Here is a 23,680-nt window from a genome sequence, read left to right as displayed (position 1 = left end):
CCTTGGCCATGTTCTCCTCTGTCATCACACCAAGCCGGCCCAACCGTTAATTCTCCACCATTTGTCATCACTGATGCCCTGATGATTTCCCAAAGCTTCATTGCAGCTGCTCTGAGAAGTCTGATAACATAGAATCTTCTTCACACAAACGCCCCAATTATAACTGGAATTGCATCTCACTCATTTACTAAGAGATGGCCATTCCCTTTGTCTTGTTATGTCCTTCCAGGTTTTTGAAGTGAACCCTGATAAGAATTTGACTCAAATACACATTTTTTAAATTCATTTAGTCCTTTGTTATTTTCTGACGAAAAGTTATTGCAAGAAAGGAAATAATAATTAGCACCTGCATCGTTAATGAATTGTTTGATTAATTGTTGATTTGGCCATCTAGAAGGTGCAGACAGCTGCAGCAAAGAACAATTAAAGTCACAAATTATCTGACCAACCTCTCTCTGGATAATGACTTAAAATGCATCACTCCTGACAGGATAGGAATCGCTGCAATAACAAGCGGCGTGAAGCAAGGTGTCAAGTGAAAAATGTAATTGAAAGATGTCACATTGAGGAGTTATCGTTGAGAAAATCCCATCTGCGGAGATTGGGGGGGTGGAAATCGATGCTGTCACATCTGGGTTACATTACCGGTGGGCAGAGCGAGCAAGGTCACCTCTGCCTCTGTCACCCTTCACTTGCATCCCAGGCTCTGGCCATACTTCATCAAGCTTCGATAAAGAACTATAGGTGGAAATTTCATCCTGGCAGCTGGGGAAATTCTCTTTAAAATAAATAACTCCAACATAAACAGCAGTGACAGGAAGTAATATTTTCACAATGGACTCTTGTTGGGATGCCCTGTTTAAAAAGCGATATGATTGTGCGAGGTTAATTTTGGTAGCAAGGTGAGTGAGATAATCTAAACAATGGTTGAAGGGGATTCGACTCTCCACTTCCCTTATTCCCCTTGGCTGTTGCACTATGATAACTGCCCTGCAATGGCTTTGTTTCCTGGATTCAAGTGACTACACGTATTTCAGGGAATCTCGACCAAAATAAAATTAAATGCTTAAGTGCATCCTGTTCTCTGCTGAATCACCCAAAGTCTTAAATGTTGAGCAAGTTGCCAAGACCAGGTCAACCATTTGTTGCATTCCCCGGAGAACATGTGTGTAAATTCCCGTGTACTGGCTGGGTGCGGTTATTCCCGAGCGGCAGTGGAGAGGCAGCGAGGTTTGGGTAGTGAGTGAGTGCTGGCATCTAGTTTGACTACTGTTCACCAGTGGCGATGTGGGCAGGGAGATTTAGTTAATGTAGAAGGTGGTTGAGGCATAAGCACATGGGGTATGCAGGGAATGGAGGGATGTGCGTGACACACAGGCATATAAGGCATGATCTTGGTATCATGTTCAACACAGACATTGTGGGCCGTGGTGCCTGTTCTTGTGCTGTACTATCTACGTACTAAGACTGACGGGAGACCTGTCGAAACTGTCGAAGACTAGAGGGTGTAGGTTTAGTAAGAGGGAGCAAAGTTTAAAGGATATGGTAGTGCCGTTTAGAGGCACCTGATATGCAGCAAATGTAGGAACATGGATCAGGTGCAGGCAGAGGAGATTAGTTTGGCTTGCTATCATGTTCGACATGAACATTGTGAGCTGAAAGGCCTGTTGCACTGCTGTACTGTTCTATGTGGTCACTTTCAATTTTACAGAAGTTCTGCTGAGCTTACAGAAGAACTGCTGAGTAACTTTTCCACAGCTGCAACTTGACCACAACTTTTATACTCAATGCTCCAACTTATGAAGACAAGCATGCTTTACACCTTCTTTACCACCTGTTCCACTTGTGTTACCACTCTCAGAGAGCGATAGATAAACCCCAAGATGCCTGTGAACCTGATGCTGCTGCTATCATTTCCTGTAGACCTCCCCCTTGCTTTTGACCTCTCAAAATGCACCAACTCACATTTGACCACCTTTCTCGACATCCATGAAAGGGGGAGGCTGGTTTGAATAATGAACTGGGTTGAGTTCACAACTCTCTGCAATTGCTTGCAGTCTTGGGCACAACAGTTGTTAAGACCAAGTTGCATCGATAGGATGTTTTCTACAGTGCATCTATAGAAATTGGTAAGAGTCATTGGAGACATGGCAAATTTCCTTCGTCTTCTGATGAAACAGGGACATTGGTGTGCTTTCCTGGCCATAACATCGATGTTGATTGGACCAGGACACTTTTTTGGTGATATTTATACCAAGGAACTTGAAGCTCTTCACCATCTCCACTCCAGCACCATTGATACAGGCAGGGGTATGTACACCACTTCACTTCCTGAAGTCGATGACCAGCATCTTTGTTTTGCTGACATTGTGGCAGAGTTTGCCATCTTGAAACCACATTACTAATCTCCACCCTGTACTCCATTGCGTTATTGTTCGAGCTTCGTCCCATTACGGTGTTTGCAAACTTGCAAATGTAGCTCGAATTTGACTGTGCGGTCATGAGTGTACAGGGTGTAGAGTAAGGAGTTGAGAAGGCACCCTGTGGGGCAGCGCTGTTGACAATTATCATAGATAATGTTTTGTCATCTATTCTTATTGATTTCAATTGATTGATCAGGAAGTTGAAGATCTAATTGTGGAGCAAGTTGTATAGTCCCAGGTCCAGGAGTTGGTGGATGGGTTTTGTTGGGACTATGGTGTTGAAGGCAGAGGTGTAGTCAATAAAGTGGAGTCTGATGTAGGTGTCCTCCCTATCTAGATATTCCAGGGATATGGGTAGGGCCAGGCAGATGGTGTCTGCTGTGGACCTGTTGAGGCGGAGGCAAGTTATGACAGATCAAGGCTTTTTGTAGTTTGTTTCTTCAGGGGTGGACATCATTTTACCAACATTCTAGTTCACCCATTTCTACCTGTGTGTGGGTGACATGTGACCCTGGTGTTGTCTGTCATTGGACAGATGCTCTGCCTTTCTTCCCTTGGGCTGCCGTGCTCCCCTGGGGTACAGGTGACCCATCACACTGCAGAATTCTGAAGACTCTCCGCTGTAATCAAATATGTGTCAGAAACATTGGTAGGAAAGTTGCTTTTCACACGAGACAACAGTGCTCTGAACCTAGAGACACCAGGAACTGCAGATGCCAGAATCTGGAGAAAAATACAAAGTGCTGGAGGAACTCAGCGGGTCAGACAGCATCTGTGGAGGGAATTATATAGCCAATGTTTCAGGTCTGGATCCCTCTTCAGACTGACCCACTGAGTTACTCCAACATTTTGTGCACAGATTCTATCTTATTTCCAAACTTTCTTAGCAAATGAATAATTTTCTGCAGTCACATGTTTAATCAGCCAAGGTATTTAAGGCTTGCAATGTGCTATATCTTGCCAGACAGGATGGCATTTTCACAATTTGTAACTCTTCAATCCTTTTGTCTCACACCCTCTGTTTTTGATTTTTTTTTAAAGATCATAAGGTCATGTGATAGGAGTAGAATTAGGCCATTTGGCCCATCAAGTCTACTCCGCCATTCAATCATGGCTGATCTATTCTCTCCCTCCTAACGCCATTCTCCTGCCTTTTCCCCTTAACCTCTGACACCTGTACTAATCGAAAATCTATCTCTGCCTTAAAAGATATTCGCTGACTTGGCCTCCACAGCCTTCTGTGGCAATGTATTCCACATATTCTCCACCCTCTGACTAAAGATATTTCTCCTCATCTCCTTCCTAAAAGAACGTCCTTTAATTCTAAGGCTATGTCCTCTAGTCCTAGACTCTCCCACTAGTGGAAACATCCTCTCCACATCCACTCTATCCAAGCTTTTCACTATTCTGAATGTCTCGATGAGGCCCCCCCTCATTCTTCTAAACTCCAACGAGTACAGGCCCAGTGCCGACAAACGCTTATCATAGCCCAGAGTACAGGCCCAGTGCCTACTCATTCCTGTGATCATTCTTGATCCCACAATGAAGTGACTATCAACCCCCCCCCCACCTTTGTTCACCTATTACCTGCCACGCTTTGTCCTGCTCCACTTCTTTCCCAGCTATCTTTCCGCACCCCCCCCCCCCCAACCCCCCACACACACACAATCAATCTGAACCCACCCGCGTTCCCCACGGATGCTGCCTGACATGCTAAGTTACGCCAGGCATTTTAACACCATTTAAATGGCACTTGGGACAGGTACATGAATAGGAAAGGTTACAGAGGTATGGGCCAAACATGGTGAAATTAGAAACATAGAAACATAGAAAAATAGGTGCAGGAGAAGGCCATTTGGTCATTCGAGCCAGCACCGCCACTCAATATGATTATGGCTGATCATCCAAAATCAGTATCCTGTTCCTGCTTTTTCCCCATATCTCTTGATTCCTTTAGACCTAAGAGCTAAATCTAACTCTCTTGAAAACACCCAGTGAAGTCTGTGGCAGAGAATTTCACTTTGACAACTCTCTGGTGAAAAAGTATTTCCTCATCTCAGTCCTAAATGGCCTACCCCTTATTTTTAAACTGTGACCCCTGGTTCTGGACTCCCCCAACTTCAGGAACATTTTTCCTACAACTAGCCTGTCCAATCCTTTACGAATTTTATGTTTCTATAAGATTGCCTCTCATCCTTCTAAATTCCAGTGAATTAATGGAATTTAAGATAGAGAAATGTAAAGTGTTGCATTTTGGGAAGTCTAACATGGGCAGGGCCTTCACAGTGAATGGTAGGGCTCTGGGGATTGTTGTACAGGGGTCTAGGAGTGCAGGTGCACGGTTCCTTGAAGGTGGGATCGCAGATAGATCGGGTAGTCAAAAATGCTTTTGGCACATTGGGCTTCATCAGTCAGAGTATTGAGAATAGGTCATGTTGCAGTTGTATAAGACATTGGTGAAGACAATAGAGTATTTTGTTCAGTTCTTGGCACCATGTTATAGAAAAGATGTTGTCAAGCTGGAAAGGTAACAGAGATGATTTACAAGGATGTTGCCAGGGCTAGACAGTCTGAGCTATAGGGAGAGGTTGAGCAGGTTGGGACTCTATTGCTTGGAGCACAGGAGAATGAGGGGCAATCTTATTGAGGTGTATAAAATCATGAGAGGAATAGATCGGGTAGATGCACAGAGCCTCTTGCCCAGAGTAGGTGAATTGAGGACCAGAGGGCATAGGTTTAGGGTGAAGGGGAAGATATTTAATAGGAATCTGAGGAGCAGCTTTTTCACACAATGGGTGGTGGGTGTATGGAACAAGATGCCAGAGGAGGTAGTTGAGGCTGAGACTATCCCAACATTTAAGAAAAAGTTTGACAGGTACATAGATAGGACAGATTAGGAGGGATATGGACCAAATGTGGGCAGGTGGGACTAGTGTAGTTGTGACATGTTGGCCTGCGTGGGTGTTGGGCCGCAGGCCTGTTTCCACATTGTATCACTCTATGACTCTATAAATGGGATGAGATTAGATGGGGCTTCTAGGTCGACATGGACAAGTGGGAGCTAAGGTTCAGTTTCTGTGCTGTATGCCTCAATGACTCTAAGGAACCAGAGTGAATATGGTTCAGAGAGAGATAGAGTGGATCCGGTTCATCATAATCTCCTGCCTGTGTCCAGAGAATATTTGGGCCAGTCAGTGGCCTTACTGATAGAGAGTTTGCACTCACTGTTAGTGTCCACAATTGCGGTTAAAGTGCGACACAGCCTCGGCTCGTCACCCATGTGCCTGGTGTTGGGCCCGGCAGTCCCTGCACTGAAAACGTCCAAGGACCCGAGGTGAAAGTTGGCAAATGATTTGTAGCAAATCATCCTGTCATATAGAGCAGGGGAGCGCAGGTGCACATTGATGGACGGACTGACACCAGCTCAGAGCCCATGCCAACACCACGATACAAAGGAACTGGACGGGAAGCAGATTTCACTTCCCAAGATATATTGTTTCATTTAAGTGACAGTAATTCTGTCACTTTGCAGCTGACAAATGCTCAGGCCGGACCATCAGCTACCAGCGAGCTCTCACACACTGTCAGCCCGCTGAGAATTACTGTCGTGTGTGGCCTTCAGAAGGGAGACTAATTTGTTCAGCAGCAGGGGCTGTGGGTGCTGCCTGCATCCAATGGCAGACGTAAGAGCAGAACACACAGGTGGGAGGAGTGGGCTGGAGGTCAGAGAGTCATATAGTGATACAGCGTGGAAACAGGCCCTTTGGCCCAACTTGCCCACACCGACCAACATGTCCCAGCTACACTTGTCCCACCTGCCTGCATGTGGCCCATATCCCTGTAAACCTGTACTATCCAAGTACCTGTCTAATTGTTTCTTAAACATTGCAATAGTCCCAGCCTCCACTGCATCCTTCAGCAGCTTGTTCCATACACCTACCACCCTCTGTGAGGAAAACGTTACCCTGCAGATTCCTATTAAATCTTTTCCCCTTCACCTTAAACCTATGTCCTCTGGCACTCGATTCCCCAACTCTGGGCAAGAGACTCTGTGCATCTACCCGATCTATTACTCTCATGATTTTATACACCTCCATAAGATCTCCCCTCATCCTCCTGCGCTCCAAGGAATAGAGTCCCAGCCTATTCAGCTTCTCCCTATAGCTCAGTCCCTCAGGTCCTGGCAACATCCTCGTAAATCCTCTTGATCAAAGTGGTGGTGCTTCTCTGTGAGGGGAGGCACAGATTGTGCAGAGCTGCCACATCACCGGATCAGTCTCAGACACAGGAGGATCCTGGACTAGTATCACCAACATTGGCATCAGTGCCCAGGGTCACATCTGTGCCCAGGAACCTGGCATCTGTACCAAATCATGAACTGCTCGCCCCATCCTCCGCCACCCCCCCCCCCCCTTCGGAAAAAGGGGTAGGTGGGTGAACAGGTAGGGCAGCGGTTAACAGCTAGTATTAACTCAGGGTGGCACAGTATTACAGCAAGGCACCCTGATATATGGTAGCAAAGTTGCCATGAAGCTGGCAAAGTGCAGAGGATGTTGCTAGGATTCAAGAGACTGAGGTATAGGAGGAGCTTGGGCAGGCTAGGACTTTACTCTTTGCAGTGCAGGAGGCTGAAGGGTGGTTTTATAGAGATGTACAAATTCATGAGGGGAATTTTGCCAGGATTGGAAAATGAAGAACAGGAGGACATAAGTTTGCAGGTTCTCCCTGTGTTCACGTGGGTTTGTACTGGGAGATTCCGTTTCCTTCCACTTCCCAAAGACAAGTCTGTCGGTCGGTTAATTGGCTGCTGTTAATTGGCCCCTCGTGTGTAGACGAGGGGCAGAATCTGGTGAGAGTTCATGGGAATGAAGAGAGAATAAAAAATGGGATTTTGCAACGAGCGGTTGATGTTCGACACGGACTCTGTGGGCTAAAAACGACAATGGAATCGAGATGTGATTGAACTGGAGAGAGTTCAACCTCTACTCAATATTAGAACAGCAAAGGAATTGGTCATCGACTTCAGGAAGCAAAATGATGTACACACCCATCTGTATCACCAGTGTTGAACTGGAGATGGTGAAGAGCTTTAGGCTATGAGGTGTAAATATCACCAACAATTTGGCCTGGTCCAACCACATTGATGCTGTAGCCAAGAAAGCATACCCAACGCCTCTACTTCCTTGGTAGACAAAAGTGCTGGAGAAGCAGCAGCATCTATGGAGCGAAGGAAATAGGCAACGTTTCGGGCCAAAACCCTTCTTCAGACTGGTGGGGGGGGGGGGGGGGGATAACTTATTCTCCCCCCCCCCCCCCCCCCCCCCCCCCACCCTCCATCAGTCTGAATGGTGATAGGAGCATAAAACACAAGCGGGCATAAGTTTAAGGTGAAAGCTTTCAAGAGGATCTTGGGTGTGAATATTTTACATATAAAGTGGTTGGTATCTGGGACTTGCTGCCACAGGAGGTGGTGGAAACAAATGTTTTTTCTACATTTAAGAAGTACTTAAATAGACAAGGAATGGAAGGTTATGGTCCCAAAGTGGGCAAGTGTGATTAGTCTAGATGGGCAAAAGGGGTCGGCATTGACATGATGGGCTGAAGCGCCTGTTTCTGCGTTGTCCTGCATGACTCTGATTCTGAAAACCAGATGGAAGTGTCAATGCATGAAAAGTTGTTTCCTCGCAGGGTGCTGATGGAGGGTTTTGAGACTGAAAGATACTTGCTCCACAAAATTATGGAAAGCTATTTCAACAGCTCAGAGAATTTAAAGCAAACAAAGGTGGGGGAGATCAAAAAGATGAATTCAGATTCAAACTGTAAAGGACTATGGAGACAGGAAGCAGTAACAATGGGATCTGTTCTTCCCCGCTGACGCCATGTTGGAGATTAATGGCCTTGAGTTGAGAATTACTCTCCACTAACAGTAGTACGCTTGGCATCCTGTTTTGTGTCTTTGACGATGGCATCACAGAACTATAAATATGTTACTATTCCAATCACAATAAATGTTTCACTTGCTGCAAACCGCTACTTGTTACACAGCAATGGACGCTGGTCGTTATCTGCGAGGAAGTGAAGATTGTGAAAGCACAGCGGTGCATTCCTAACGTGGTCTTCCCCTGTGGAAGATCTTCAATCTGTGGGGGAGAAATTAGCACCTCCACCGCTCCCTCGCCACTCACTGCACCCCAGGTAACATGCACAACAACACAGCAGGGAAATGGGACACTGGTAGAGCTGCTGCCTCACAGCGCCAGGGACCCTGGGTTCGATCCTGAGCTCGGGTGCTGTCTGTGAGGAGTTTGCATGTTCCTCCTGTGACCTCATGGATTTCCTCCGTGCGCTCCGGTTTCCCCTCACACATCCCAAAGACGTGTGGGACACGTGCGGGTTTGTAGGCTAATCAGGCTTTGTAAATTGTCCCTCGTGTGTAGGGAGTGGATGCGAAAATGGCATAACATAGAATTGGTGTGAATGGGTGATCGATGGGTGGTGTGGACTCGGTGAGCCGAAGGGCCTGTTTCCTTGCTGTATATTTCAATTATTCAATGTGAAGAAATAGAGACAGAAAGTGCTGGAGTAACTCAACGGGTTAAGCAATTTCTCTGGAGAACATGGACCCTTCTTCACACTGGAATCAAAATAGGATGCTGGAAATGTTCTACGGGGGAGGCCAGTGCACAGCAGGTCAGCTAGCGACCAGACCTTTAGCTGCACGACACCCAGACAACATCTGAGCCACCAGCTGTCCACATCTATCTATCTTCAATCTTCCATTAGAACCTGGAACTCGCCAGTTCCGTTGTAAGGTCATCGACCAGAAGCATAAACTACCTCTCACTCCCTCACACACACACAAAACACACACACACCCGCTGAGTTTCCCCAGCAATTTTGTGTACACACAAAATTATTGCCTGACCTGTTGGGTATCTCAGTCATGACCATGTCGAACATGATGCTAAAATGAACTAATCTCACCCGCCTGCACATGATCCACACCCCTCCATTTCCATGTGCCTATCTAAAAGCTTCTTAAATGCCACTGTTGCATCTCCAGCACCACTACTTGAAATGTTCCAGGCACTCACATACCGTGTAAAAACCCTTGCCCCGCACACCTCTTCAATTTAGCCCTTCTCGCCTTAAAGCTGTGTCCGCTCGTCGTTGACATTTGAGGAAAAAAGTTTCTGGCTGCTTACCTTATCCAGTGAATTTTAAAAAGTGTTTTGCTTTGGCATTGACCAGAGGTTGTTGTTTGACTGGATCCACTGTTAACTTCCTCACACATTGTAGTTGTGCACAGGAGCGGCACTGCTGCTTGGGGTAGGGTTAGAGAGAACTTGTGGACAGGTCTCCAGCCTTGGGGACACCGTTATCAGGATGTTTCAAATATCTTCGCCTCTCTTGTTCTGGGACACTGCCCACACGTCGATTTGCAAGTTCCTTCCACAGAGTGTCGATGGGTAGGTGATAGTCAGTATGAAAATGATGGGCCGAAGGACTTGTTTCAGAGCTGCATGACTCCATTGCAATGTCTGAGCCACCACATGGTCTGCGGATCACAGAATGGAAGGAATTTCACAATCATCGCCAAGTCTCTACCAAGGCCCAGACTATCTGTGGCTGGCAATTTGATAGGGAATTGTCAGCTGATCTCATCCTGGATTCCAGAGCATGCTGTATTACAGGTGAAACCGTGAGATGGGCTGGAGGTCAGCTACCTGCCCTTGGACCCAGCACTGGAGCTTTGATTGGATTAGAGTTTGTCTGCATGCACTTCACACCTGGCCCCTCCAGGACTGAACCTTGGGAGGGAGATAATTCAAGTACAGTGGTTCACTTATTTTACTTTATTTCACCATCTTTGCCAACATTTTTTGTAGTTTCTAATTTTTTTTCAATTACTTAAGCCTTTTTGAACAGTTTTTTTTCAAACATCTCCCTCAGAGGCATCTGACAGAGACAACTTTAGAGACACAGTGCGAAACAGGCCCTTCGGCCCACCGAGTCTGCGCCGACCTGCGATCATTAATTTGAAAAGGGAGTCAAAAAACAAATAGCTGGAAGTAGCCACATTTATGGGCCTGTCCCACTCAGGCGACCTTTTAGGTGACTACAGAAGATTTTGCAGTCGCCAGATGGTCGCCACATGTTCGCGGGTGGATGCCGGGGAGTCGCCTTCATGGTCGTGAGGTATTCCCACATTTTGGGAACTAGTTGCGCGCGGCCTCATTATGGTAGCCGAGAATTTTCCAACATGTTGAAAAATTAGTGGCAACTAGAATGAAGTCGCCATGGAGATTAGCGAGAATTCTCGAGCCGTAGGTGGGTCGCAAGGTTGTTCCTAGTGGGTTGCCAGGAGGTCGAAGGTTCGCGGAGGTTCTCGTAGGTTGGAGCCGGTGCTGACCGGTGAATTTCATTGGCTCATTGGGGGAAAAAAAGGTAAGCAGTAGTTTTCAGAACAAAGGATCTGATGGGTGATGTTAAATGTCCGCCGAACTTCACAGCCGTGTATCTCTGGCTTCTTAAATGTTGTCTCCACGCCGTCTCACTCCTTCTCCCTCCTTCTCCCCCTTCTCCCCCCTCTTTTAAAGGACTTACCGTACACTGTGCTTTAGCCGGCTTAATTACAGCGCCAACCTTCCTGTTAATCGCGGTGTATGTCTGTATCACCTTGGCTTTGCACCGTGGGAATTTTTTAGACAGCGCTCCCCCGATTGCCCTAGCACCCGCCTTTGCGATATGTGTGTGTGTTCCACTCTGACAGTCGTCGTTCCAGTTCCCAGTTTTTCAGGCAACTGCCGGCAACTTGACAGTCTCCGGCAGTCCTCTGACAAATCGCCTAAGTGGGACAAGCCCATTAGAGTATTGTTTAAGGAAGAACTGCAGATGCTGGGAAAATTGAAGGTAGACAAAAATGCTGGAGAAACTCAGCAGGTGAGGCAGCATCTATGGAGCGAAGGAATAGGTGACGTTTCGGGTCGAGATTCTTCTTCAGACTGAAGAGTATTGTGTTCAGCTTTGGGCACCATGCTATAAGAAAGATGTTGCCAAACTGGAAAGGGTACAGAGAAGATTTACGACAATGTTGCCAGGACTCGAGGGCCTGGGCTAGAGGGAGAGGTTGAGCGGGCTAGGACTTTATTCCTTGGAGCGCAGGAGGATGAGGGGTGATTTTAGAGAGATGTATAAAATCATGAAAGGAATAGATCGCGGAGACGTACAGGATCTCTTTCCAAGAGTAAGGAAAACGAAAACCAGAGGACATAGGTTTAATTTAAGGGAAGAAAGATTCAATAAAAAGAGGACTTTTTTTTTACACAAAGGGTGGTAGGAATGGAACGAGCTGCCAGAGGAGGTAATTGAGGTGGCTACTATCGCAATGTTTAAGAAACATTTTGACAGGTACATGGATAGGATAGGTTTAGAGAGATATGGGCCAAATGCAGGCATGTGGGACTAATGTGGATGGGACATGTTGATTAGTGTGGGCAAGTTGGGCCGAAGGGCTTGTTTTTCACTTTGTACACTACCTCAGTGGAGGGAAATGGACAGAAGATGTTTCAGGTCAGGACTCTTCTTCAGACTGAAAAAGTGTCAGTCTTTGATCAGTGTGAAGAAGGGTCCCCACCTGAAACGTCATCTGTCCATTTCCCTCCACAGATGCTGCCTAACCTGCTGAGTTCCCCAATACTTTGTATTTTACTTAAGATTCCAGCTTCTGCAGTCTTGTATGTCTGCTGTGAGGAAAATGCTACAAAAAATCCTAAATGAGTGAAAGGGCCTCATCTCTCTTCAGCTACATTGCTTCACCAGTTCAAAAAAAGTTGGCTTTATAAAAGTTCCAGCTGCTATGTTGTGTTTGTGTGTAAGCAGAAGGCAATAGATAACCATTGCTTTACTTAAGTATATTTTCCTTGCCCAAACATTGTTGGCCATGGGGAACTCCTTGGAGAGCTGGGAGACTTGGAATGATCACGTGATTGAGCACAGGAAGAGGTTACTCTGCCCGTTGGTGTGGGTTAGCTCGCACAGGGACATGTCCAATTTGCCTCACTCACCTCCTGTGCTCCTGTATCTGCCTTCAGCAGAGATCTCATTCCATTTGGAAAGCATTTATTGAAACTGTAACGATGAATAGTAAGGGCTTAACCGGATGCGTACCACCCGTCCCCTCACCTCCCCCACCAGCACCACAGCCCGTCACTGTAAACCTGCAGGCTCTGGCCACTGATGCTTAGCTAGAAAGCACCTACCACCAGAGTCAGAAGCACCTTCTTCCCCACTGTTATCAGACTACTGAATGCTCCTCCCATAATCTAGGGTGTAGTCCCAATCTTCCAACCTACCTCATTGTAGACCTTGTACTTTTTCCTGTAACTGTAACACTATATTCTGCACTCTAATGCTTTATTCCTTGCACCACCTGTTGTAGTTGCGCTTGGCTTGATTGTACTCACATACAGCAAGATTTGACTAAATAACATGCAGGCAATCTTTGCTGACCAAAGACTGGAACCAGGAGAGGAGCTGGCAGGACTATTGAGATGTATTTTGGGGTCAATTTGTTTTTTTTACAAGCTTATATCCATTTGATAAAGGAATCTTGCAACTGCAGAAGGCAAGGCAGTCGTGCCCTTCAACAAGATCAAGCTTGATCCCTCTCCAACGTATTATCAATTATTCACTTTATAAAAATATATCAAATATGACACCAAAAGGGTTACAGGAAAGGAGACATGAGGAACTGCAGATGCTGTAATCTTGAGCAATACACAAAGTGCTGGAGGAACGCAGCAAGTTTGGTCGCATCTGTGTAGGGAATGCACAATGTTGCAGGTTGAAACACAAAACATCATCTATCCATTCCCTCCACAGATGAACCCAACCTGCTGAGTTTGTACACCACTGTTGGTTACAGGAAAGGTTGGCCCATCCATTATTACACTAATGAGCAGCTTTTTGAAGCTTCAAAGACCTCATCCTCTCAGCGACGAATGTTTGTGAGACTCCTCTCTCACTGCTTCCTCTCCGTGATACCAGCTGCTCTCCTACTCTTTGACCGTTATCCACCTATCTCTCTCTCCCTCAATATATATACAGTATATGTATGCACACACACATATATATATTATGACAGTCTGAAGAAGGGTCTTGACCCGAAACGTCACCCATTCCTTCTTTCCAGAGATGCTGCCTGGCCCGATGAGTTACTCCAGTATTTTGTGTCTACCTATATATATATATATAAAATATTATATATACACACACAGATATATTCTATATATATATTCTATATTTATACTATATATATTTTTTCATTCTCTTTCTCTCGCCCTCTCTCTCTCTCTCCCTCTCTCTCTCTCTCTCTCTCTCTGACTATATATATACAGTATAGAGAGATAGAGAGAGAGAATGAGATCCAGCACGGATATAGGCACTTTGGCCCATTGAGACCACACTGACCAGTAACCACCCATTTACACTACTACTACATCAATGTAATCCAACAATGTTCTCTCCATATCGTTATCAAATCTCCCAGATTCTACCATGTACCTGTACACAAAGGACAATTTATAGAGGCCAACTAACCCTCAAACCCTTGGTTAGGAAGGACTCATTGGAAGGCAGGAGAATGGGGTTGAGGGGACAAAAAAATTAGCCATGATTGACCGGCAGAGTAGAGCAGCATTCAATGGGTCAAATGGCCAAATGGCCAAAACCTGGACGGCCACAGGCAGACCATGCAAACTCCACAAAGGAAGTACCCGAGGTCAGGATATAAGTCGGGTCGTTGGCACTGTGAGGCTGCAGCAGCTCTACCAGCTGCACCACCGTGTCACACATATAGTATCTAACGAGTGGAGTTGATCTGCCCCAATAGCTAAGGCAGGACGCAGGCATTAAGTGGGCTTTGGGAAGTTATTTGAGATGAAATATTAATTTCATAATTGCTGGTATGAAAAACAACTTTAGCTCTGTCAGCACAATTACAGAGTGACCGGACATTTGCAATTTGTGTAATTGTTTGAATAGCCTTTAAATAGATAACCTTGTAGAGGAGGGGGAGCTTGTCTGCAATTGAACAGCTAACACAAGAGGCAGAGAACTGGAAGAGTTAAGAGAGGGACACAGAAGTCTTGCTTTGTTCTTTGTATTCAGGGATGTGCGCTGTGTCAGACGCAGGTGGTACAAGGAGGTTTCTCGGACACCCCTCCACATCTGTGCCTCTGCCATGAAAGCTGCTTTCTTTGCCCATTTTAATTGGATACTGGTGCCTTATCAATGCAAAGGCTGCCCTGAAGCCAGCACACACAATCCACCCATGCAGCAAAACAGTCCCACTGGCTTCTGCCCAGTCATTATCAGCATGTGGTGGGAGGTGGGGGAAAACGTTGGGAAAACCTGTGAAAGGGAATATTTCTCAGCTGCTAGAATGCAAAAAGAATACAGTTTGCCTGGCTCACGCTTACACAATGTATCTTTCAGCTCTTGCAATGATAACTGTGCTGGCAAGATCAGAACTATTATTAATTCATGTTATAAAGACATAAAATAGACAAGGAATGCACCACTGGCAAAGACAAGTACATGTACGACATGGACGGGCTTAGATTGTTTTAGAGAATGATGCCAGGCTGGAAAAGACTAGAGTACCTTTAGAAAGGTGAGGAGGAATATCTTTGGTCAGAGGGTGGTGAATCTGTGGAATTCATTGCCACAGACGGCTGTGGAGGCCAAGTCAATGGGTATTTTTAAAGCAGATAGATTATTGATTAGTACGGGTGTCAGGGGTTATGGGGAGAAGGCAGGTGGGTGGGGTTGGGAGGGAAAGATAGATCAGCCATGATTGAATGGCGGAGTAGACCTGATGGGCCGAATAGCCTCATTCTGCTCTCATGAAATCCGCCAGTGGGTTAAAGCTCGTGGTGGAGTGCCCTTGCAAGGGAGACTCGTGCCCGGGTGCCAGAGAGACCTAGGGGAGAGAGGTTCTAATGCCTGAGACCATGACAACCACCGTGAGGCCACCATCATGCATGATGCGGGCAGTGGGGTCCGAGCTGAGACAGGCTGCGGGGCGCTGAGGTGGGAACTGTTAACAGTACTTCCAACAGGAGCCACCACCTCATTTGGTGAGGTTGCTTCAGGACAGACATGGCTGGTAATGGGAGGGGCATTGGCGCTCTCAGTGGAGCAGAGCATCATCATTCTGGGCAGTTCGACACTCTGTATATGAGATTAAAGTGCCTTAAATTTCCCATTGGTACAGTTGTGTGTCAGTAACATTGTCAGGTTAACCCAATTTGTACTGGGTTATGAAAGCTCACACCACCAGACTCAGGAACAGCTTCCTCCCCTCCATTATCAGGCTTCTGAATGGTCCTTCCATAAGTTGGGGTACTGTCTGATTCACCTCTACCCCATGGACTATGTGTATGAAACTGTTGTGCTACAATGCTGAGAACTATATTTTGCACTGTATCTTCCCCTTTGCTCAATCTATTGTACTTGAGTTTGACTTGATTGTAACTATGTATAGAAAAGCTCATCTGATTAGATAGCGTGCAAAACAAAGCTTTTCACTGTGCCTTGGTACATGTGACAATAATAAACCTAAACCCAAACTTAGACCTTACGTTGCACAATTCTCGTCACCATGCACATGGCCAGATCAGCTCCACCTCGGCCCTGTGTCCTCTGGTTAAGATGTTCTCTTGCAGCTAAAACCTGGGCTGCAAGAAAACGGCCTGTTAGATTATCATCAGGTCTTGTTGAATGGTTAGAGAACGATGAGGTTCTGGGTGATCTGCTCCTGCTTCTATTTACGTTCTGTTGCGTATTATATTTTTACTTGTGTTTGCAACAAATGTCTTGGAAGTTATGGAGTTAGGTAAAGATAGTATGCATTTAGAAATCGTTCCTTGGGTTCTTCTTCTTGGTTCTTGGTTTCTTGGTCCTCCAAAATATTCCAAATGGAATTTAAACTGGAGGTGGTGAAGGGAGGGCTTAAGCCAGAAAGGGTTATTGGGAAGAAAGAGCTACTTTAAATTTAGTTGCATATGGTTGGGTAACTATAGTTGGGTGTAGATTATTCCATGCTTTAATTGTGCGGGGGAAGAACGAATTGCTGTATACATCTGTCTTTGTAGCTGGGATCACAAATTGGATCGAATGCCCTCGTCTGCTCCTAATTGGTTTGGGTTTGGTGTAGGTCTTGTAATCTATGTCGAGCTGACCATTTAACATTTTGTAAAAACAGGTCAAACGGTGAGCTCCATGTCTGTCTTGGAGAGGGTTCCACCCCAGAAGAGGTTTCTTTGCAAGACAAGGGGGTGGTGAAGAACAAGGGAATCAAAGGTTATGGGGGAAGGCAGGAGAATGGGGCTGGCAGCATTCCTGTTCAGCTGTACGAGATATTAGAGTTCTGGTCGCCCCATTACAGGAAGGATGTGGAGGTTTTGGAGAGGGAACAGAAGTGGTTTGGCAGGATGTTGCCTGGATTGGAGGGTATTATCCGTAAGGAGAGATTGGACAATTTTCCATTGTTTTCTCTGGAGCATCAGATGTTGTGGGAGAACTGATAGAAGTAGATAAAGTTATGACAGTCAGAACCTTTTACCCAGGGTGAATATTGGAAAGAATAAGGGGCTGGTTTTAAGGTGGGAAGGGGTGGTGGGTGCCTGGAACACGTGGCCAGGGGTGGTGGTGGGAGCAGATACGATTGTGGCATTTTAGAGTCTTTTGTACAGGCACATGGATATGCAGGGAATGACAGGAAATGGATCATGTGCAGGCAGGGGAGATTTGTTTATCTTGGCATCATGTCAGCACAGTCTTTGTGGGCCGAATGGCCTGTTCCTGTGCTGCATTACTATATATTCTAATGTACGGGGCTACATGGTGGCGTAGCGGTAGAGTTGCTACCTCACAACGCCAGTGACCCGGTTTCGATCCTGACTACGGGTGCTGTCTGTACGGAGTTTGTATGTTCCTCCCAGTGAGCGCGTGGGTTTTCTCCGGGTGCTCCGGTTTCCTCCAGCACTCCAAAGATATACAGGTTTGTAGGTTAATTGGCTTTGGTAAAATTTGTAAATTGTTCCTAGTTTGTTAGATAGTGCTAGTGTGCAAGGATCGCTGGTCGGTGCGGACTCGGTGGGCCTAAGGCTCTGTTTCACGCTGTATCTCTAAACTGAACCACTCCCTCGTTGCTTGTGGGCTCTCTCTGAGATTGACTGTTCCAACAGAGACCGCACATCAAATGTACATCAATGGCTGCAATGAGCTCTGACATGCTGTGAAAGATGCAACTCATTAGATTGTCATTTTTAAAGGGTGAACATTTATGGACACACAAGTTAATGCAAAGATTAATTTATTATTCCTAATCATGTTTTGACTGCTCATGTTCAGATTGGATGCTCCTAACAAGCCCGCTTAATGATTAAGCGATGTTATTGGAAGGCTGCCACTTGCTGCAGCTATTTAAATGTGTGGCTAATGGCTGTCCCTTAATTCCAAATACCCTGCAATGGGGAAAGATCCTTGCACTAAACGTTATCATGTATCTGTACACTGTTAATGCGGCACGGTGGCCCAGCGGTAGAGCTGTGGCCTTCGAGCACATGCAAACGCCGGAGACCCGGGTTCGATCCCGACTGCGGGTGCTGTCTGTACGGAGTTTGTACGTTCTCCCCGTGACCGCGTGGGTTTTCCCCGAGATCTTCGGTTTCCTCTCACACTCCAAAGTCTAACAAGTTTGTAGATTAATTGGCTTGGTGTAAGTGTAAATTGTCCCTCGTGGGTGTGGGATTGCGTTAATGTGCGGGGATCGCTGGTCCGTGCGGACTCGGTGGGCCGAAGGGCTTATTTCCGCGTCGTATCTCTAAACTAAACTAAAAAAACTAAACTAAATGGCTGGATTGTAATCATGTATCGTCTTTCTGCTGACTGGTTAGCATGCAACAAAAGCACAATGAAGCTTTTCACTGTACCTTGGTACACGTGACAATAAACTGAGCTGAGAATTAATCTCACCGTGGCTCAGGTTGGCAGCTGGGGTCACTTGTTGTACACAATGGCAAGTTGTTCCGCTGTTGTTATGCAAAAGCAATCACTTACCCAAAGTCTCTGTAACTCCATCGACAGAAGTGATGAAACATAACGCCACCAAGGAGCTTTTCCTGCTTAGGATAAGAGTGCACAGATTTCTGTTTCATTAAAAGGACACACTTTTCAATCCCAGAGAAAATGCTGTCCAAACACCAGACTGGCTTGAAAATTCTGGAACTAAAACATAGTCTCCTAACCAATAACCACAAAGCAAAAATGAAGACACAAAGTGCTGAAGGAACTCAGCGGGTCAAGCAGCATCCGTGGAGGGAAATGATTTGGGTTGGGGCCCTTTACTGGGCTCAGAAAATATCCCAACCTGCAGCGTTATCTGTCCATTTCCTTCCACAGATGCTGCCTGACCAGTTGAGTTCTTCCAAGACTTTGTTTTGTTTTTCATCTCAAAATTCCATCATCTGTAGTCTCTTGTGCCTCCATATAAAAGCAAAATGTTGGGGACAACAACACTGGGAAATAAAAGTCTGAAGAAGGGTCCCAACCCAAAACATCACCTACCTATGTTCTCCAACATTACTGCCTGAAACATCACTTATCCATGTTCTCCAGTGATGCTGCCCGACCTGCCGAGTTACTCCAGCACATTAGGTCCTTTTTTGGTAAACCAGCATCTGCAGTTCCTTGTTTACACAGCGAGTCGAGATCATCAGCAGGTCAGGAGGAAGGAAAGGGGCAGATGGACTATTCTGATGATAGGTCTTCGATATGAAACGTTAGCTCTGTTTCTCTCTCCGCAGATGCTGTCTGACCCACTGAGTACTCTGGTTTTATTTCTGAACCGCTGAAACCCGTGTAACTGTTAGTCCAGTTTCTTGGCTGCCCTGCTGAATACTATCTGAGCTTCAGACTCAACCGCACGGTGCTGGAGTCAATTTTGAAATGTTTATTTTTCAGAATGATGGCAACACTGGTGAGACAAGCACTCATTTACATCTCCGTTGCTGCCCCTTGGAAAGGCGGACAAGTGTGGTGTCTTATTGAGCTGTTGTAGTTCTGGTGACGGCAACTCCCACCGTGCTGCTCTGGAGTGAATGCCAGGATTTAGAACCAGCAATAATAGTGGAATGTGTTCAAGTCTGGTGGGAGATCCCCAAACAAATGGGGAGATGGCACAAAGTGCTGGAGTAACTCAACGGGTCAAGCTCCATCTCTGGAGGACACGGATAGGTGATGTTTCGGGTTGGGACCCTTCTTCAGACTGTTTGTGGTGGAGGGGGTGGGGGGGAGAAAGCTGGGAGAGAGGAAAGCTGTTAGTTGCACAACAACAGGATTAAGGATAAGGGGGAAATCTTTTAGGACTGAGATTTTTCACACAGAGAGTGGTGAATCTCTGGAATTCCCTGCCACAGAAGGTAGTTGAGGCCAGTTCATTGGCTATATTTAAGAGGGAGTTAGATGTGGCCCTTGTGGCTAAAGGGATCAGGGGGTATGGAGAGAAGGCAGGTACAGGATACTGAGTTGGATGATCAGCCATGATCATATTGAATGGCGGTGCAGGCTCGAAGGGCCGAATTGCCTACTCCTGGACCTATTTTCTATGTTTCTATGTTTCTATGAAATGGGTCACGGACACATTGCGGAGAATGTAACCCATGCCGACCGCACTGTCAAAGCATTCGAATCTCTGCTCCTCCTCTGAAGTTCAGTTGCAGTGATGCAGCCAAATGATGTGAAAAAATGTAGTGAAGCTGGGCTTGGATTGACGAGCAGACAATGAAATGTGCAACAAATGCATGTCGCTGCAAACAAACAAGACCGCTGCCAAATGAGCTCTGAATGTGGAGATCGTGCGGCAGACATGATGGGCTAAAGGGCCAGTCCCTGTGCTGTCCTGTTGCATACAACACATACACAAAGTGCTGGAGTAGCTTAGCATCTCTGGAGAACATGGATAGGTGACGTTTTGTGTTTGGACCCTTTTTTCGAGTTGGGAAATGTTCTCCAGAGATGCTGCCTGACCTGCTGAGTCACTCCAGCACTTTGTGCCTTTTTTTGTAAACCTGCATCTGCCATTCCTTAGTGGAGCAGACAATATGTGTAAGAAGGAACTGCAGATGCTGGTTTACACCAAAGATAGTCAGAAAATGCTGGAGTAACTCAGCGGGACAGGCAGCATCTCTGGAGAAAAGGAATGGGTGACGTTCCTGAATCTGGTGTTCCTAAAACGTCACCTATTCCTTATCTCCAGAGATGCTGCCTGACCCGCTGAGATACTCCAGTGATTTGTGTCTGTCTGCAGTTCCTTATACAGAACCTACACTGTTGTATGAGGGTGGGGCAGTCACTGGAGCTCGGAGCCTGACCCTGTTGCCTTCTCCTTTGCAGGTGGATGACCAGATGAAACTGCTGCAGAACTGCTGGAGTGATCTGCTGATTCTGGACCACATCTTCAGACAGGTTTACCACGGGAAGGAGAACAGCATTCTTCTGGTGACCGCCCAAGAGGTAAGCAGGTGAAGGTGCAGAGTGGTTGCCCCAGGGCCAGGCCCCATGCTCAGTCACATGTTTGTTGACATGGAACATATTCCCAGGAATGGTGCTGGAGAATTGGCTGCCCACTGACTCATCTTCTTCATGGACTCTGCAGCCAAGGCCAGTGGCTGCAACCAGCCACCTCCTCCTCTTCCTCCTCCTCCTCCTCCTCCTCCTCCTCCCACTAACGTCCCAGGTGGTGTGAAAGCCATCTTGCACTGGATTGGTGAAGGTCTTGGAAAGACCAAACCCAGTGTCTGCAAACCGGGCGGCACAGTGGCGCAGCAGGTAGAGCCGCTGCATCCCAGCGCCAGAGACCCGGGATCTATATTGACCTCGAGTGCTGTCTGCGTGGAGTTTGCACGTTTTCCCTGTGACCAGCCACTGTGCTGCCAAAGGCGCAAATGCTTCACTTTGTTTCCCTTTCCAGCGCTCGAGCAAAGGGTGATGAGTTTGGATGATATCCCTGAACTGAGATCCAGTGACCCCCCCCCCGCCGGAGAGAGTGGGAGGGTTAGGAGCAGGCGAGGGTCAGAGGTCGTCAACTGGGCTTTGCACTCTTCTGAGGTTTTGAATCACTTGTAGATCCCTAACAAAGCATATTCTCAAACACTTCTTCTAAACAGATAGCCGCAATCTTCCCGCCCTTTAAAAGGAGACAAGACTTTATTCACTGGTTTGCATATTTACAAAAACCTGCGACTGTTTTGAAAACTGTTGCCTTTCTGAGATCAGCTTCTGAAACTGGTGGCGACTTGGCAATAATAAAGGCTTTTTCTCAGATGGGAAATAGTCAAATTATCCCCCAGTTGGCGCCGTGTCTGTCGACTGTGTCTGTGATTGTTTCTGCACCAGGGACAAACACTGATTTACAGATAGGTCGCCTAGTGTCCACACACTACAGGCAGACGCACTTGTGATGGAGTTCCATCACTCACTCCTCCCTTTCCCACACTTTGCCTTCGGGGTTGGTGTTTACAGCAAGCGAGATTTGAGAAAGAGCCTCGCTTGTTCACAAGGCTGCCGTTAATTTTTACTATCGCCAAGCTCACGATGAAAGCAAACATGAACACACAAACATCCAGTAACGGGTAAGACAGCAACTGGGTGGCACGGTGGCGCAGTGGTAGAGTTGCTGCCTTACAGCGCCAAAGACACGGGTTCGATGCAGTCTATGGGTGCTGTGTGTAAGGCGATTGTATGTTCTCCCTGTGACCGTGTGGGTTTTCTCCAGGGTGCTCTGGTTTTCTCCCACACTACAAAGACCTACAGGTTTGTAGGTTAATTGGCTTTGGTAAAATTGTAAATTGTCCTTGGTGTGTAGGATAGTTCTAGTGTGATCGCTTTGCCGGTGCAGACTAAGTGGGCAGAACGGCCTGTTTCCACACGGTATCTGTAAAGTCCAAATGCCACTCCCCTATCAGCCTCCACCACCCCCCACCACCACCCCCCGGCAGCATGCTCCAGTCACCCACTACTCTCTATGAAAAGACCTTTCCCCACACATCTCCTTTAAACGTTGCCCATCTCACATTGAAGCTGCCCCTCTAGTCTTTGACATTCCCACACTTGAAAAAAAGGTTTTGAAAGTTAATCCTGTTCATGCCTCTCATCATTTCATATACTTCCATCTGGTCTCCCATCAACCTCCAATGCCTCAGAGAAAACAATCCACATTGGTCAACCTCTCCTGGTAGCTAATGCCCTTAATTGTGGTAACCCTCCTGGGAGTGCGATGGCTCCGTCAGTGCTTCATTGGTACGTTATTGTCACATGTACCGAGGTACAATGACATGCAGTACGAGTATCACGATGCATAAGCACTCAGATACATCTTAGATAAGGATCTCAGAGGCAGGACAAATGTATAGCAGCAGATGTCTATGTTAAAGTCTATCGTGTTCTGTGCTCTTTTTTATTCGTATGGCTGTATGATGACCACACATTCACTGCACCAATTGGTACATGGGACAAATAAATGTATCTTGTCTACACTGAGACGGTAACAGAGGAGGTGGCTCATTGCCCTGGTTGTCCAAGGAGGACATTGGGGCAGTGGTCTGGTGCCAGACTCTTCCAACACCTCTCTCTTCAGCTGCAGTTCAGCGGGTTTGATTCTCCCTCGAGCCGAACACAACATCTTGAGGAAAACCTTGAAACCAAACGTCGCAAAGTGTGGTTACCTGGCAACCGGGGCCGTGAGAGAGGCAGAAGTGGAAAATGAAAACATAAAAACTGCAGATATGGGAAATCTGAAATGTAATAAGATGGTGCTGGAAATGCTCAGCAGGCCAGGCGGCTTCTGCTGAGAGAGGAACATAGAATTAACATTCCCATGTTTCACACAACAGAGCTGCTGCCCCACAGCACCAGAGACCCGGTTTGATTCTGAGTCTGGGTGCTGTCTGTGTGGATTCTGGATGTTCTTTCTGTGATCGCGTGGGTTTTCCCTGGGTGCTCTGGTTTCCTCCCAAATCCCAAAGACTTGTGGGTTTGTAGGTTAATTGGCCTCTGTAAATTGGGGGAGTGGATGAGAAAATGGGATAACATAGAACTAGTGTGGATGGGTGATCAATGGTCGACGTGGGCTTGATGGGCTGAACGGCCTGTTACCATGCTGTGTTTTTTAAACTAAACTAAAAATACTT

The 23,680-nt window shown here is 46.5% G+C and overlaps 1 protein-coding gene across 1 annotated transcript in view; it reads left to right on the top strand.

The window, feature by feature from the left end:
* The window catches only part of nr5a1 (nuclear receptor subfamily 5 group A member 1), a 61,788-nt gene that overhangs the window by 26,598 nt on the left and 11,510 nt on the right, over positions 1-23,680 (top strand). Inside the window, exon 5 of the mRNA XM_033048875.1 lies at positions 20,886-21,005. Within this exon, the coding sequence (XP_032904766.1) occupies positions 20,886-21,005 (120 nt within the window). The remainder of the gene's footprint in view (positions 1-20,885; positions 21,006-23,680) is intronic.

Source organism: Amblyraja radiata, chromosome 32, assembly GCF_010909765.2.
Source record: "Amblyraja radiata isolate CabotCenter1 chromosome 32, sAmbRad1.1.pri, whole genome shotgun sequence".
NCBI lineage: Eukaryota > Metazoa > Chordata > Chondrichthyes > Rajiformes > Rajidae > Amblyraja > Amblyraja radiata.
The sequence above is the reverse complement of the archived record's forward strand: the minus strand, read 5'-3'. Positions and strand labels throughout refer to the sequence as shown.